Raw genomic sequence first — 14,617 nt, 5'->3', positions numbered from 1 at the left:
ACAGTAGATTTTTAATATCCGTGTCCATGCGATCATTGCTAGTGCATAAAAATACAATTGATTTTTGTATGTTGAGCTTATATCCTGCAATCTTTTTTTTTTTTTAATAAAGACAGGATTTTACTATGTTGCCCACGCTAGTCTTGAACTCCTGAGCTCAAGCTAACTGCCCACCTCAGCCTCCAAAAGTGCTAGGATTAGAAGTGTTAGCCACCACACCCAGCCATATATCCTGCAATTTTGTTATTTATTACTTCTAGAGTTGAGTGTTGTTGTTTTGTTTTTTCTTTTTTTGGTAGATTCTATGTAAAGAATCATATCATTTGCAAATAGGCACAGTTTCATTCCTTCTTTCAATCTGTATGCCTTTCATTTCCTTTTCTTGACTTATCTCAGTGGCAAAAACTTCTAGTACTAAGTTGAATTAAGATGGTAGTGCACACCTGTAATTCTAGCTATTTCAGAGTTTGAGGTGGGAGAATTGTCTGAGCCCGGGAGGTCAAGGTTGCAGTGAGCACCATTGCACTCCAGCCTAGGCGACAGAGCAAGACCCTGTCTCAAAAATAACACTAAAATAAAAATAAAAGCAGTGAGATCTGACATCCTTTCCTTGTTCCCAATCTTAGAAGCCATTCAGTTTTGCCATTAAGTATAGTGTTAGCTGTTGTGCTTTTGTAAATGCTTTTTATCAAGTTCAGAGCATTTCCCCTATTCTTATTTTTATTAATGTATTATTATTATTATTATTATTTTCAAACGAAATCTTGCTCTGTCGTCCAGGCTGGAGTACAATGGTGCCATCTTGGCTCACTGCAACCTCTGTCTCCTGGGTTCAAGTGATTCTTCTGTTTCAGCCTCCTGAGTAGCTGGGATTACAGGTGCCTGCCGCCACACCTGGCTAATTTTTTTGTATTTTAGTAGAGATGGGGTTTCATCGTGTTGCCCAGGCTGGTCTCAAACTCCTGAGCTCAGGCAATCCACCCATCTCAATCCTAGCCTCCCAAAGTGCTAGGATTACAGGTGTGAGCCACTGCACCCGGCCTCCTATTCCTACTTTTGTGAAAGTCTTTATCATGAATGATTGTTGAATTTTGCAAAATGCTTTTTTGAGGCAGGATCTCAATCTGTCACCCAAGCAGGATTGCAATGGCACGATCACGGCTCACTGCAGCCTCGACCTCCCAGGCTCAAGTGATCCTCCTATCTCACCTTTTGAGTAGCTGGGACCACAGGAACCCACCACCATGCCTGGCTAATTTTTTTTTCTTTTTCAGATGGAGTCTCACTCTGTCACCCTGGCTAGAGTGCAGTGGGGTGATCTTGGCTCACCCCCACCCCCATCTTAGCGCCCCCACCCACTATGGGGACATTTCAACCAGAGAGAAAGGAGGTCCTGCCCTTGCCCCTCGCCCCCTCCCCCCTCCTCCGACAGGGGAGACTTCTGTCCAAACCTTGGAAGGAAGCGAGATGCCAGGCCTAGCGCCTTCGGAGATCCTCTCTGGACAAGGCCACAGGGTGAAAACACCAGGTGAGGACTTCACTGCCCTCGGGGCCACCCTGGAACTCTGGAGGCCTTTGCCTCCCTCCAGGCCCCCGGCCCCTTAACTTTTTTCTTCCTGAGCTCGGCCTGGAGCAGAGTTAGGATCCCGAGAAAGCCCCTTACCAGTTGCTCCAACCCTCTCCTTAAACTGGAAGGGAAACTGAGGCCCGGAGGAAAGTTGTGATTGACCAGGGCCACACGGCACGTTCCTGGGGGAAGAGCGTGGGCCAGAGTCCACGGCTGCTGACCTCTTGGCCAGAGGTCAAGCCCTGTTCCTTACAGTTGAGTACAGCCAGCCCCGTCTGTGTGCACCAAGCAGAGGTGCTGGACACCTCTGCTCTGCCACCAGCTGCCTCCCCTTCCCCAGCGCAGTCTGAACCTGGGCAGGCTTTTTGGAAAAGCTTCTGGATGTCACGGACTCCACGACCAACCAACTAGGCTGCTGCTGCTTGCAAACGTCACCTCCATTGAAGGATTCCTGCAGCCACCAGCTCTGGAACTTTCTGGAACCAAACCTTTCCCCAGACTGCCTACAAGGACCAGTCGGCTTCTGGATGGAGGTGTGGCCTGTGGGGGGTCCGGCAGGGATCCCCAGAGCCAAATGAACCCAGCCCTTTGGACCCGCTGCCGGTCTTATTGACCTCTGCCCTCTCCCTGCAGCATTTCCTGGAGGCATTTGACCAGGACCCGCAGGACAGCTGGGAAGTGCCTGACCCTTCTCAAGGAGCTGCATGGCTTCCAGACATCCCTAGGCCCCTCTCTGGACCAGGATGGGGGACCCAGAGGTGGAGCTGAACACACAAGGCAGCACTTGAGGGCTCCGAGGGTGGTGAGGAGAGTTCCTGCTCTCACACAGCTGGCCCTGGGACCTTGAATGGTTCCTCCGTGGAGCATCCACTCCCAGTGCCACGCAGTCAGTGCAGAAGGGGGAGACTCAGGCAGCCCTTGGAGAGACACAATTTGCCAAGGTCACACAGCAAGTCAGGGAGCTGCTGAGACTAGGACCTAGAACCCCACCCCCTGGCCCAGGCTCCTTCTCAGCCACCTGGACCCGAGAGGCCAGCCCATGGGAGGCCCACATGGCCACTGCACCACGAAACAAGGACCTGGTCCAGGTCCACCTCCGCCAAGTGCCAGCCGTGTCCTTTGGGTCACTCCATTCTCTGCTTTAGGCCTCAGTTATCCAAGACCATCTTTCAAAGGCCCCCACTCCAATTATGAGACTGGGATTTTCTGAAATTGAGCATCTTGGCCAGGCTGTGGGGGCCTCTGTGGCCGCCTGTAGGACACTGCCAAGGGGATTTTTTTCCTCCCACCAGACTGAAGCTAAGGAGTGCTGGAGACAGCAGTTGCTTTAGCCACAGGCTGTGTAGACCACCTGAGGATGATCTGGGCGTCTGTTTTGTGCACCTTGGAACCCATCGGATCCCTCCAGCGGTGAGTCCCCTGGTGTACCTAGCACCAAGCTGTGAGAATGGCCCCCGATGGGTTGAGTGGAAGAAGAAAAACTACAGGCTCAGTCCCAGTACTTGCTCCCCTGCGTCCACACAGGCCAGGTCTCCAGGGTCCCTGCCCATCCAAGGCCGAGGACTTGGTCCTCTGGGAGCCTTCAGGGCCACTCAGACCCTAGCCCTGGACAATGGGCTTGTCGCCACCTGAAACTGGGGCTTGGGGTTGCAGCATTCAGCTTCCAAAGCCAAGAGGCTCTGGGACAGGGGGCCCAGCAGGCCCGGAGATGCTCCAGAGGGTTGGGAGGGCCCTTTGAGGCTAAGGGGTCCGACCCACTGCCATTTCGCAAATACAAAAGCTGAGGCCCAGAGAGGGGAAGAGGTTTGCAGAACACTTCTAACAGGCTAGTGGCAGAGCTGGGAACAGAATCCACGTCTTCCGCTGCTCCTGTCCAGAACTATCCCCCTGCACCAAACACAATCCGCTGACATCTAGACTGAGCTCACCTCTTCTTCTTCCTGGACCTTGGATTCCTTGGCAGAAGGCTCTCCCAGCTCACACCCTGTCAGGGCTGGGGACTCAGGAGCTTTCCCTTCAACCCGATGGTCCTTTCCACCAAAGCTTCCTGGTGCTCCTCCCCTCCCACCAGTGCTCAGCCCTTCCTGGCTTCAAAAGCTGCTCCATCAGCAGCCATAACAGTAACTCTGCCCTGTTCACCATGGTTCACCCAACTCCCTGTGGTTCCCACATTCCCAGGCATGGAGAGCATCATTTTCCCTGCTCGTGGGTGTCTCTTCTTTGTGGCTCCTAGGCCCAGTCCCTGCCCCTCTCTGACCACTGGAGCCTTAAACCCCATTAGTCTTTCCTGGGACCCCTGGACCATTCCCTGTAGACTCCCTCTCGGCTGGCCTAGGGCCTGTGGGAGTAATAATGGCTGGCATGTCATAGGCTGTGAGTTTTCATGAATTAACACACTCATCAGGTACACAAGGTGTGGGTAGGTGCCGCATCGGCAAACTCCCATGTTACAAGCTGTGCCCTGATAGTAACAAGGAGAGACTTGAAGCTGGAGCCTCTGGAGGCCAAGGCACCTGTGGGCAGAAGGGGAAGAGAGGAGGTGCCGGCCTGGAGGAGATTTAGTAACGGGAGATAGTGGGAGCCATGAGGATCTTAAGCTGGGAAGAGCATGCCAGGTCAGCTTCTGGAAGAATGGCGAGGGGAGCTGGGCTGCTGAGCACCAGGAGGGTGTGTTGGGCCTGGCCCACGCCCTCCATCCCTGGCTTTGGTGAGCAGTGGAGGGGGCGGCTGCTGCCCAGGAAAGGGGCTTGCTGGGGCCCGAGCCAGAGCCCTGAGGGCCACTTTGTGCATCCCTCGACTTCTCCAGGCTGCAGCCCCAGCCTGGCTTACTCCATCTGGTGCTCTCAGACCTGGCCTGGACCAAAACTGCCAGTGGGTACCCAGGCTACTTCTATACTTGCAGTGCCAGGACGGGTTCACCTCCTGAACCAGCCCTTGCTGTCTCTGCATAGCCTTGTTCAAAATTGTGTTTTTCTTAAAGTTAAAATAATGACCAACATTCTGCCATTGAGCATTTCTTGTGCTTCTTTTATGCACCAGGCATTTTCTGAGTGTTTTAACTACTTAACTCCTTTAATGTACACATCAGTCCCTTGGTGGAGGGGCCATTATTCTCCCCACTTCTGTCTTAAACAAATCGTTAAACTGAGGCACAAGACGTTAAGCCACTTCACTGACCAATGTCACAAAGGCAGTCTGTGGAGGAGGCAGAACTCAGCCCAGATCCTCCTGTCCTGTTTCAGGTACACCCCCACCCGCCAGCCTTTCCACGCGGACCATGTCTCTCTCTCTGCCTCTTGATGGTCCTTCAAACATCTGCAAATGCCAAATCACCTCCTCAAGCCCCCTCTTCTCTGAGGAACATCTCTCCATTCCTTCCATCTTTTAAAAATTTCTTGGGCCGGGCGTGGTGGCTCACGCCTGTAATCCAAGCACTTTGGAGGCCAAGGTGGGCAGATCACCTGAGGTCGGGAGTTCAAGACCAGCCTGACCAACATGGTGAAACCTCGTCTTTATTTACTATTCAGCCATAAAAAAGAATGAGATCCAGTCATGCACAACAATATGGATGGAACTGGAGATCATCATGTTAAGTGAAACAAACCAGGCATCACCCTCATTTTAAAGAGGATAAAACTAAAGTTCAGATAGGTCAACAAACTTGTCAACATTAAGTAATAGAAAAAAAAGTGAATCCAAGCCTGCACTTTCCACTGACTACTGGCAAACATTCAGGTTTTGGACTATTCATAAAAGAGCCCTCACATAGGTTCTGCTATTTTTCCAGCTGTGTGACCTTGGGCAAGTTACTTGCTCTCTCTAAGCCTCCATTTCTTCATGCACCAAGTGTGAATAATAATACTTATCGTTTAGCATTTTACAAAGAATAAGTTGCAATCTCCATAAAGTATTTGTCACATAAATCACACCTAATAAACATGAATTCCTTTTATTTTTCTTTATTTATATGTTAAGTATTCATAATTATGCCATCAATGTGATGTAATACAATAAGAACAGTAAATGTTTTGTTTTCCATGTAATTAGTGGCAGAAATATTCACAAAAATTTATAATGGCAAGATAAAAATATATGGAAGTTGGACAATCTTGGTCTTAGTCCCAGTCCCATCAATGATTGTCTCAAATGTCTTAATCACTGTACCTCAGTCTCTTCATCAATAAAATGAGAACTGTTATTGATATCTTATATATCCTATATGTTTGCCTACATAAGAAATCAATAAATATTTTGTGTTTTAAAAAGCCTGACTTCTCTTTCACAGATTAACAACTTTTCCAATAATAAAATCAAACAAAGGTAAACATGCCAATCATATTCTCTACAGCATGCTGCAAAACCATATGAATTGATGTTTCCTCAAACCAACTAAGAGTTGGTAACCACTGTACCAGGGGATGTGAAGGCTAAAAATGATGCAGAAATGGTTAAAAGAAGAGATGTCAGAATGAGATATAGCTAAGATTCAATTCTGCTTTCACTGTTGTTGAACTATATGGATTCAAGTGAAAATTTTCTAAGCAATCTGTGCATAAGACTTGGTAGACAATATAAGATATACCTGATCTCACAGTTTGCATCTGTAGGAAGATAAGATAGATCAAATACCCTGTATCACATGAAAAATAATAATAAATGCTAAAAAGGAATCACAAGTTCTGTAATAGCTCATACTAGGAAGACATCCTCTCCCAAGAGAGCATTAGATTAGAGGCTTTATGGGGAAGAGGTCATTTGGGTTGTCTTTAAAACAAAGATAGAGGGAAACAAATGAGTTAGAAAATACCAGAGGGAAGAAACATACTGAATGAGAGCAAAGAGGCTGGAAACAATGGAATGAGGCCATTTGGGCTGGGTGCCAGTGGGAGTGTTGAAAGTGGAATGTAGCTCAACAATCAGGCACCAATTTAAAGACATGAGAGTTTATCCCTTCAGAGCAGAGATTCTGTCACATATCCATTAGTAGAGCAAACTTTGGGAAAACTAGTGCAGCCACACAGCCAATCCAAGTAGATAAGGATTTTGCAGGTGGGTTAGTGGAGTCTGGAGCATAAGGATTAGTGTAAGAAAATCATGCACAGGGAAAAATGTCCTGTTGTACTTAGCTCAGTGTGACTTTAACAGTGGCTATGATTATTCTGAAAACGTATGTTGTTACGGGTATTGGGACATCTGAACTTTCTGTTGTTGTGGGAGTTTGTCCTTTCAGGCATAACCAAGCTACTTCCTTAGCTGTAAACATCTTAGGACCATGGGTCATGACTTGTAAGGAATGTGCCTTGCTAGTTTTAAAATGGAATTGACTTAAAATGTGTCACTCTAGCTCCCCTAGGCTCCTGCTTCCCTAGCAATATGTCCTGGGACATATTAAATGGGCAACAAATGTTCATTGAACAAATGAATGACCACACCTTCTTGGGTTAAAGAAGAACTACTGAAACCTAGTTCAACTCTGGGTCTTAGAAAATGTACTGGAGATATGTATGAGCTCCCTCAGATTCATAGGACAGTATTTGTAGCCTTATTTCTTAAGATAATGACACTGAAGTTCTGAAAGTTTAAATGGCATGTCAATATGCTTTTAGCTTATAAGTAATGGAGCTGGAATCAGAAATGTAATCTCTCCTGATTCTTACTCCAATATTTCATAGAATAGAGAAATACATCGCATTGTAGAAAGTGGCAGCCATGATTAGAATTGGGGAAGAAGTTTAGGAAACTTCTATAAAGGGAAGGATTTATGAATCCTTCAGTCTAGTGATTTGATTAATCAGTTATAATTAATTGATTAATTAAAACATGAATAGATAGAAAGAAACAGGCAAAATAAGAACTGATATCCAAGAACCATTTCAGATTCCATATTTGCTGAAAGAGTGATATTGATTAGGCTCGATATCCTAGTTAGTGTCACCATGAAACAAAGTCCTCCTTCATGTTTTATAAACCTCATACTTTGTAATTGTAGTACTAAATAAGTTTTTCCAAGTTAAGAGAAAAGACATCCATTAGGAAAAATGGTAACAGAATCTATGATAGCAGTGTTTATTATATCCTCTACACCAAAAGTGATGACATTAAAGCCTTCCAATACTGCATTGTTCTTAAAATTAAACCAAGTCCAAGTCCAAAAAGTGAAAACAAAAAGGCATCTCAGAATAAATTTCGACAGTTTATAGTAAATCTATTTTCAAGAACAATAGAGATGATGATGTTAGTTAGATAGATAGATAGATAGATTAGATAGATAGAGATTAGCACATCCAAGGACTGTCTCATTTTGTAAATGAAGAAACTGAAGTCAATTAGGAAAGAAATTATTTACCACATTTGCAGCTAAATTAGAACCATGGAATTACACTTTCATTCTTCTCATTTTAAATATAGTGTAATAATACACAATAATACTGATCAATCAAGCACTAAAAAATGTAGTTTATGACAAATCTATTCTCCGATTATTTTGTTTACTCTAGATTTTAATTGAAAATGCTAGCTTGTTTTCTTGCTATGTTGTTCTCGATTGCTGTAGTCCTAAACAAATGTAGAAAGAAAATCATCCATTTGAACATTTGGATGGTTGTGAAGGTTGTGTAGGACCAGTAATTGTTTAGTTCATCATTATTTGTGTTAGTCTTAAAAGTCATTGTTCTTTGTTCTGATAATGATTGTAATACATATTACATAGAATTACCAGTTAAATATCTTTAAAATATTTTATTTTCTTCTTATGTCAAAAGAAATTAACATAGGCAAGATGAAAACTTTGAAGAAGTCTAGATGAGACATAGGATAGGAAACAGGCTGTCTGGATTGCATTATTTGTTTTAGTTCACCCAACTGCAAATTACTGATTACAATCACATTGGTCAAAAATGAATGAATGGATTTCCTTTTTCAACAAGCTCTCAGGATAGCCATAACAAAAAATTAATTAAAAAATAGATGTTGCCCTGGATATGGTGAACAGGAAACACTTCTCCACTGCTGGTGGGAATGTAAACTGGTACAGCCACTATGGAAGGCAGTGAAGAGATTCCATAAATAACTAAAAGTAAAACTACCATTTGATCCAGAAATCCCATTACTGGGCGCCTATCCAGAAAAAAAGAAGTCATTATACAAAAAAAGATGCTTGCACACTCATGTTTATAGCAGCATGATTCACAATTGGAAAAACGGGGCATCAACCCAAATGCCCATCAATCAACGAGCGAATAAAGAACCTGTGATGTATGTGTATGTGTGTGTGTATATATATATATATGATGGGATACTACTCAGCCATAAAAGGGAATGAATCATGTGGCATCCACAGAGACCTGGATGAGACTGGAGACTAATATTCTAAATGAACCAACTCAGGAATGAGAAACCAAACATCGTTATGTTCTCACTCATAAGTGGAAGCTAAGCCATGAGGATGCAAAAGCATAAGAATGACACAGTGGACTTCAGGGACTCAGGGGGAAGGGCAGGAAGGGGGTGAGGAATAAAAGACTACAAATAGGGTGCAGTACATACTGCTCAGGTGATATGTGCACCAAAATCTCACAAATCACCACTAAAGAACTTTTTCATGTAACCAAACACCACCTGTGCCCCAATAACCTATAGAAACAAAAAAATTAAAATAAAATGAATAAATGAAGTCAAGCAATTGTCTAAATAATGAATTGCCTAAAAGTAAATATTTACTTCCACTTGTTTTATATTTTTTGGCTAAGTGCAGCCCTTGTGAGAATGGTTTTGTAATTTCTTCTGCATTTTTAATTCACTTATTTTTAGAGTTCAAGAGGTAAGATAAGCTAATAACACTGTGAATCAAAAAATAAATGTTTTAACTGAATATACATTTAGATATTTTGTGTTTTTTTCAAAATTAGTAAAATATAATGCTTCTGAATTATAGTTAACTACTAAGCATGCTTATTCGATAATGTCTGAGAGAATTTTAAATGTTATTCCTACTTTTAATAAATTGTTCAAAAGGAAATTTGTTAGAACTATATATTGCTCATCCTACTTCACATATTAACCAAATATAAAAGATATCAAGTCATCCATAAATCCAGTTGAATATAAAAAACAACAACAAAAGAAAAAAACTACTGTGTAATGAATTTGACTATTTGGTTAGTGATTTTGCTTTTAACTTTTAAAATATTTTAAATTTTAAGCCAGTGATGTCTACTCTACCTATGCAATTAGACATGTCTTATTTACTGATTATAAATGATCTTTATATTTAGTTAGAAAAAATGATTTCATTTTAGTTGTTAGATATATCTGAAAGATGAACTTTTTTAAAAACTTTGTTGAATAAACCAGTGAGAAACTATTTTAGAAGGATTTTTCTCTGATTTAATAATGTGTAAATCACAAACCACATTTAATTAGATATTAATAATAGTATCAATAATTTATTAATTTTATTAATACTAAATTATATTTAGCTATTCTTTTAATTCAAAGAATAATTATCCTTACCAATACTGGCTCAAAAGCATCAATACGTGGGAAACTCTTTCACAATTGTGTGCTGCTAATTAATTTCCTCCACACATCACACAGAAAAATCTCATGAAAACATGAGTTGTGCTGTATCTCTCTTCTTCAGAATACTTACACTTTCCTAAGAATAAAAGTAAGCCCCTACTGCTCTCTACAGTCCCTCAGCTAGCTAGCAGCAGCTTCCCCAGCCACACTGGTTTCTTTCACTAGTGTTTTTATTCCCGCAAAGTGAGCACACTCTTTTATTTCTCTAGTTTTGGTCCAATAACTCTTAACTAAGAAAGACGTCAATCTTTCTCTTATCTCTCCTTCTGGTTCTTGTATGCAATCTCCTCAGAGGAGGACATCCTTCCTATTGCCTATCACTGCCTCTTGAAAATTATGTCTTTATTGAAGCTATCATAATTTATCACTGTATGTATATACATATATAATATATATTTATAAACATAGAGAGTAAGTATATGACATATATATGCCTTGAGAACAAGATACATTTCTGTTTTGTTTAACATTATATTACATAGTAATGAAATAATGGGCTATCAATGAGTAAATGAATCCTTTAATATATTAAGTAACATTTGACCAAATCTTCTGCTTCTGATCACTGTCCTCCTCCTGTATACACAATTAGTCTAAGGTCAACAGGAACAAACTTATACATAGACAAATTAAGATTTTTCTGACACATTGCAAAGAGAGGGAACACACATCAGGGAAACCATGGAGTATTTCTTCAAACATAGGAAGAACTAGAGCTATCACCGAATTTGTGGGAAGAAAGGAGTTTAGGTGAAATTTAAATGAAGCAATATTTTGATAGAATATTACAAAGCAGGATATGTAAAGGGAACAATGAGAAGTCCAAACCAAAAGGTAGATGCAGGGTTCTGTTTCCCTGGAAACTACAAAATTAACGTAGATGTGGACTGTTGCATTAGAAAACCATTAATCTGAATTTCTGCACCTGAGTTGGAAATTGAGATTTCTCCTCTGTATCAAAATGACTTAGATTCTCCAGAAGAGAGAAAAATATTTTACCTCATTGATATAATTTCAAAAAAATAATTTCAGATAGTCTGTGATTTTAAAGAAATGTGTTTTATTTTATTTATTTATTTTTCAGTGAGTAACATAATAGCAGTAGCTCAATGAAGGGAGTTGTTTGGACACATGAAAGCCCTGCCATGTGCTTGGAGGAAACATTTTTTGCTGCTGAGTTTGCACCTGGATTTATGTACCCTTCATAAATGACTATGGGCCGATGTTGGCTATCTGAGCTATTTTTTACTTTCTCACTTTCAGAAGGTAATTATCTTAGATTAAGAGTGAAGGTTAGTGTCTCATTACCAGCTGTCACGTCCTCTGCTTTGAAATAGCTCTCCTTAAAGCTCCTTTCACATCTTGGTTCCTCAGGCTGTAAATCAAGGGGTTGAGCATGGGTGTAACCACCGTGTAGAAAACCGCAATGATCTTGCCCCCAGCCCAGGAGGACTTCGACCAGGGTCTCATGTACATGAAGATGGCAGTCCCATAAAATAAGGTTACCACTGTCAAATGGGAGGTACAGGTGGATAATGCCTTATACCGCCCAGAGGTTGACCGCATCCTGAGAACAGATTGAAGGATCCGGACGTAGGAAACAAAAATGAAGAGGAAAGGCATGAAGACAATGATGACACTGAAGATAAAAACAACCAGCTCCGTGAATGAGGTGTCAGTGCAAGCCAGCCTCAGGACAGAAGGTACCTCACAGAAAAAGTGATTCAGGATGTTAGGCCCACAGTAGGGCAAACTCAAAGTGAGAACATTGATAACCATGGAACTCAGAAAGCTACTGGACCAAGAAATGACTGCCAGTTGAATGCAGGTGTTTTGGTCCATAACGAAAGCATAATGAAGACGATGGCAAATGGCTACATATCTGTCATAAGCCATGACACCAAGGAGGATACACTCAATCATTCCAAAGGAGAGGGAGAAGTACATCTGAATAGCGCAGTTGGAGAATGGGATGGTGTTCTTTTTCCCCACCATGTTGGACAGCATTTGTGGAACATTGGTGGATGTGTAGCAAATGTCCAGAAAGGATAAATTAGTGAGGAAAAAGTACATAGGGGTTTGGAGGTGAGGTTCCATCTGGATGATAGTGATGATTATAACATTTCCAGCCACCGTTAATAAATAGAAGAACAAGAACATAATAAAAAGAATCAGCTGCATCTTTGGTTCAGGGGACAAGCCCAGGAAGACAAATTCAGTGACAGTGAAGTTTGTATTTATTGACTCCATCTCTCAAGGCACCTTCCTCTCACAGAACCATTAACTCACCTGAAGACAAAATCAAATGCCCTATATGTCAGAATTTTGTATACTCAAAATTAAAAAATAAGGAAAAAAAATAAGGAGAAATCTAGGTCTAAGATTGTGTCCTGAGTATCTGAGTTTTAGTACAAATGGAAAGCTTTTCTTCTGCTTTTTCAGGGAATATTTGATGAGATCAGAATGTCAAATTCAGATACTGATAAGAGTTAAGCAAATATTCTTTCCTTTTCTAAAAAGGGACGCTCTCTTGCCTATTCATAATCATTTCAAACTCGATTCATTGTTGTTGTTGTTGTTCTCCACCTAACAACAGAGGAGCACAACACAACACTCAAATAAATGGCAATGAAGATTATTGCTACATGCTTTACCCCACTAATCTATGCATAAAGCCAAGCTTCTCCCACATTGCCCTGATGCAACCTTCTAGTCCCTAGAAACCCTGATACCAAAAGAACAAAGAGTGTGGACACCAACAAAAACTAGCATGAGGCACATTAATTGTCAATTCTTTCACCTTACCATTTCCATACTGTGGAATCTGGGAGGATCTCATTACACATAAAATGAGAATCATAATAGAATCAATTTCATGAGAATCTTTAAGGGCTAAAATTAAAAACGTATACAATGAATTAAAGACAATGTCTACACATGGGAAGCAATTCAGAAACAGCATCTATTATTAATAGCCTTAATAACATAAAGGGATGCTACATTTATCTGGAATTTACTTCTCTAATAATAATCATTTCAAGGAAATAATATTAATGAAAAGTATCTATTTATTGAGAGCTCTGTGAGCCCCTACCTGTGCGCATTTGCTCTCAGTTCACACACCATGTCAGTATGTTTGGTTAATGACTTCTAGCCCTAAGCAGTTCAAGAGGAGCAACTTAGAAAGATATTTGGTAATGAAAAAGCCTAGAGGTAGGCATAGTTAAATAACAAAAAGTAGTGTCAATCATTCATCCATTCATGTATTAATTCTTTTTTTATTTATTTGGTCTTTTTTTCTTGCTTTCAAAATTATCTTTCTGATATTGTAGTATGTACTAGACATAGAGTATACATTGGTAAACATAACATACATTCATAATACTGTCATGAGCTTATAGTCACAGTAAGTTGCAATAAAGGAAGCAAACTGGTTCCTAAGGGAGTGAAGACTCTTGCTCAAGAAGACATTTAAGAAACAAGCAGTTGCAGGTCAGGAAAAGCAATATATCAAAGCATCGTTTTGTAGATAATATTGACTCATATGTAGTATGCGTTAAGAGGGCATTCACACAAGCTTTGATTTAAATCATGGTTTTCAAATCAAATAATTCTATGAACTGGAAAACATTTTCATTTAAAATGTCATGTCCAGGGATAAGAAAAGACGGACCTGGAAGGAGGAGCGAGAAGTCAAGTCACAGTGTCCTCCTTCATCAGAGGCAGCAGGGAGGTCAGTGGACAGGAGAGGCTGCAGGGTTCCCTTCCAAGCCCTCCAAATAGCAATCAGAAAGTTCTGCTTTAAATAAGAAATGTTCTGATGATCTTTAGAAGTGATTATAGTAACAGCAAATGATATCCACAGTGAATTTCTCTATTGACAGCATGATCAAGACAACATGATCTACTGACAACATGATCCAATCCAGAGACCATGTGACTAGTGGTGAAGCACACAGGACCCACCATCAGAGAGCCTGAATTACATGCCAGGTCCACCACTGGCCCACTGAGAGGCCCTGTGCAATTTACACCACCTATTCATGCCTCATTTTCCTCATCTACAGGATAGGGTAAAACTAGCATCTATCTCCTAGAGATGCTGAAAAAATTAAATTAGATAATGCATGTAAATCACCTAAAACAGAGTTAGGTATAGATAGTAAGGGCTCAATACATGTTAACTATTATCATTTCATTATCTATACATGTTAATTATTATTTTATTATCTATATTTATAATAATACTATTTCATTAAACTGTATGGTCCCTATTAGAGGATTCTTGTTATGTGCACAAAATAAGAATTATTGGCGACTCTTCCGAAAAATGACAGAATGTATCCAAGATCTTTTGAGGATTTATTTTAACATATGTACAGGTACTTACAACATATGTAAATAGAATACTTATATCTATAGCATCTATATCTATGTCTAAACATAGTAAGAAGACCACACCAAAAATAA

At 41.1% G+C, this 14,617-nt stretch overlaps 1 protein-coding gene across 1 annotated transcript; it reads right to left on the bottom strand.

Annotated features, from left to right (window-relative positions):
* Nucleotides 1-11,461: 11,461 nt before the first annotated feature.
* On the bottom strand, nucleotides 11,462-12,397 carry LOC105733819 (olfactory receptor 2G3-like). Its single transcript, XM_012476463.2, has one exon. It carries the CDS (start codon nucleotides 12,395-12,397, stop codon nucleotides 11,462-11,464), a length of 936 nt encoding a protein of 311 aa, XP_012331886.2.
* Between the last annotated feature and the right edge of the window lie 2,220 nt (nucleotides 12,398-14,617).

Source organism: Aotus nancymaae, unplaced genomic scaffold (assembly GCF_030222135.1).
Source record: "Aotus nancymaae isolate 86718 unplaced genomic scaffold, 86718_ANA_hifiasm-v0.15.2.pri h1tg000059l, whole genome shotgun sequence".
Taxonomy (NCBI): domain Eukaryota; kingdom Metazoa; phylum Chordata; class Mammalia; order Primates; family Aotidae; genus Aotus; species Aotus nancymaae.
This window is presented reverse-complemented; position numbering and strand designations above follow the sequence as displayed.

Bases quoted from the DNA above. Each gene is read 5' to 3' on its own strand.
- LOC105733819 (XM_012476463.2), bottom strand. From the start codon at position 12,397: ATGGAGTCAATAAATACAAACTTCACTGTCACTGAATTTGTCTTCCTG.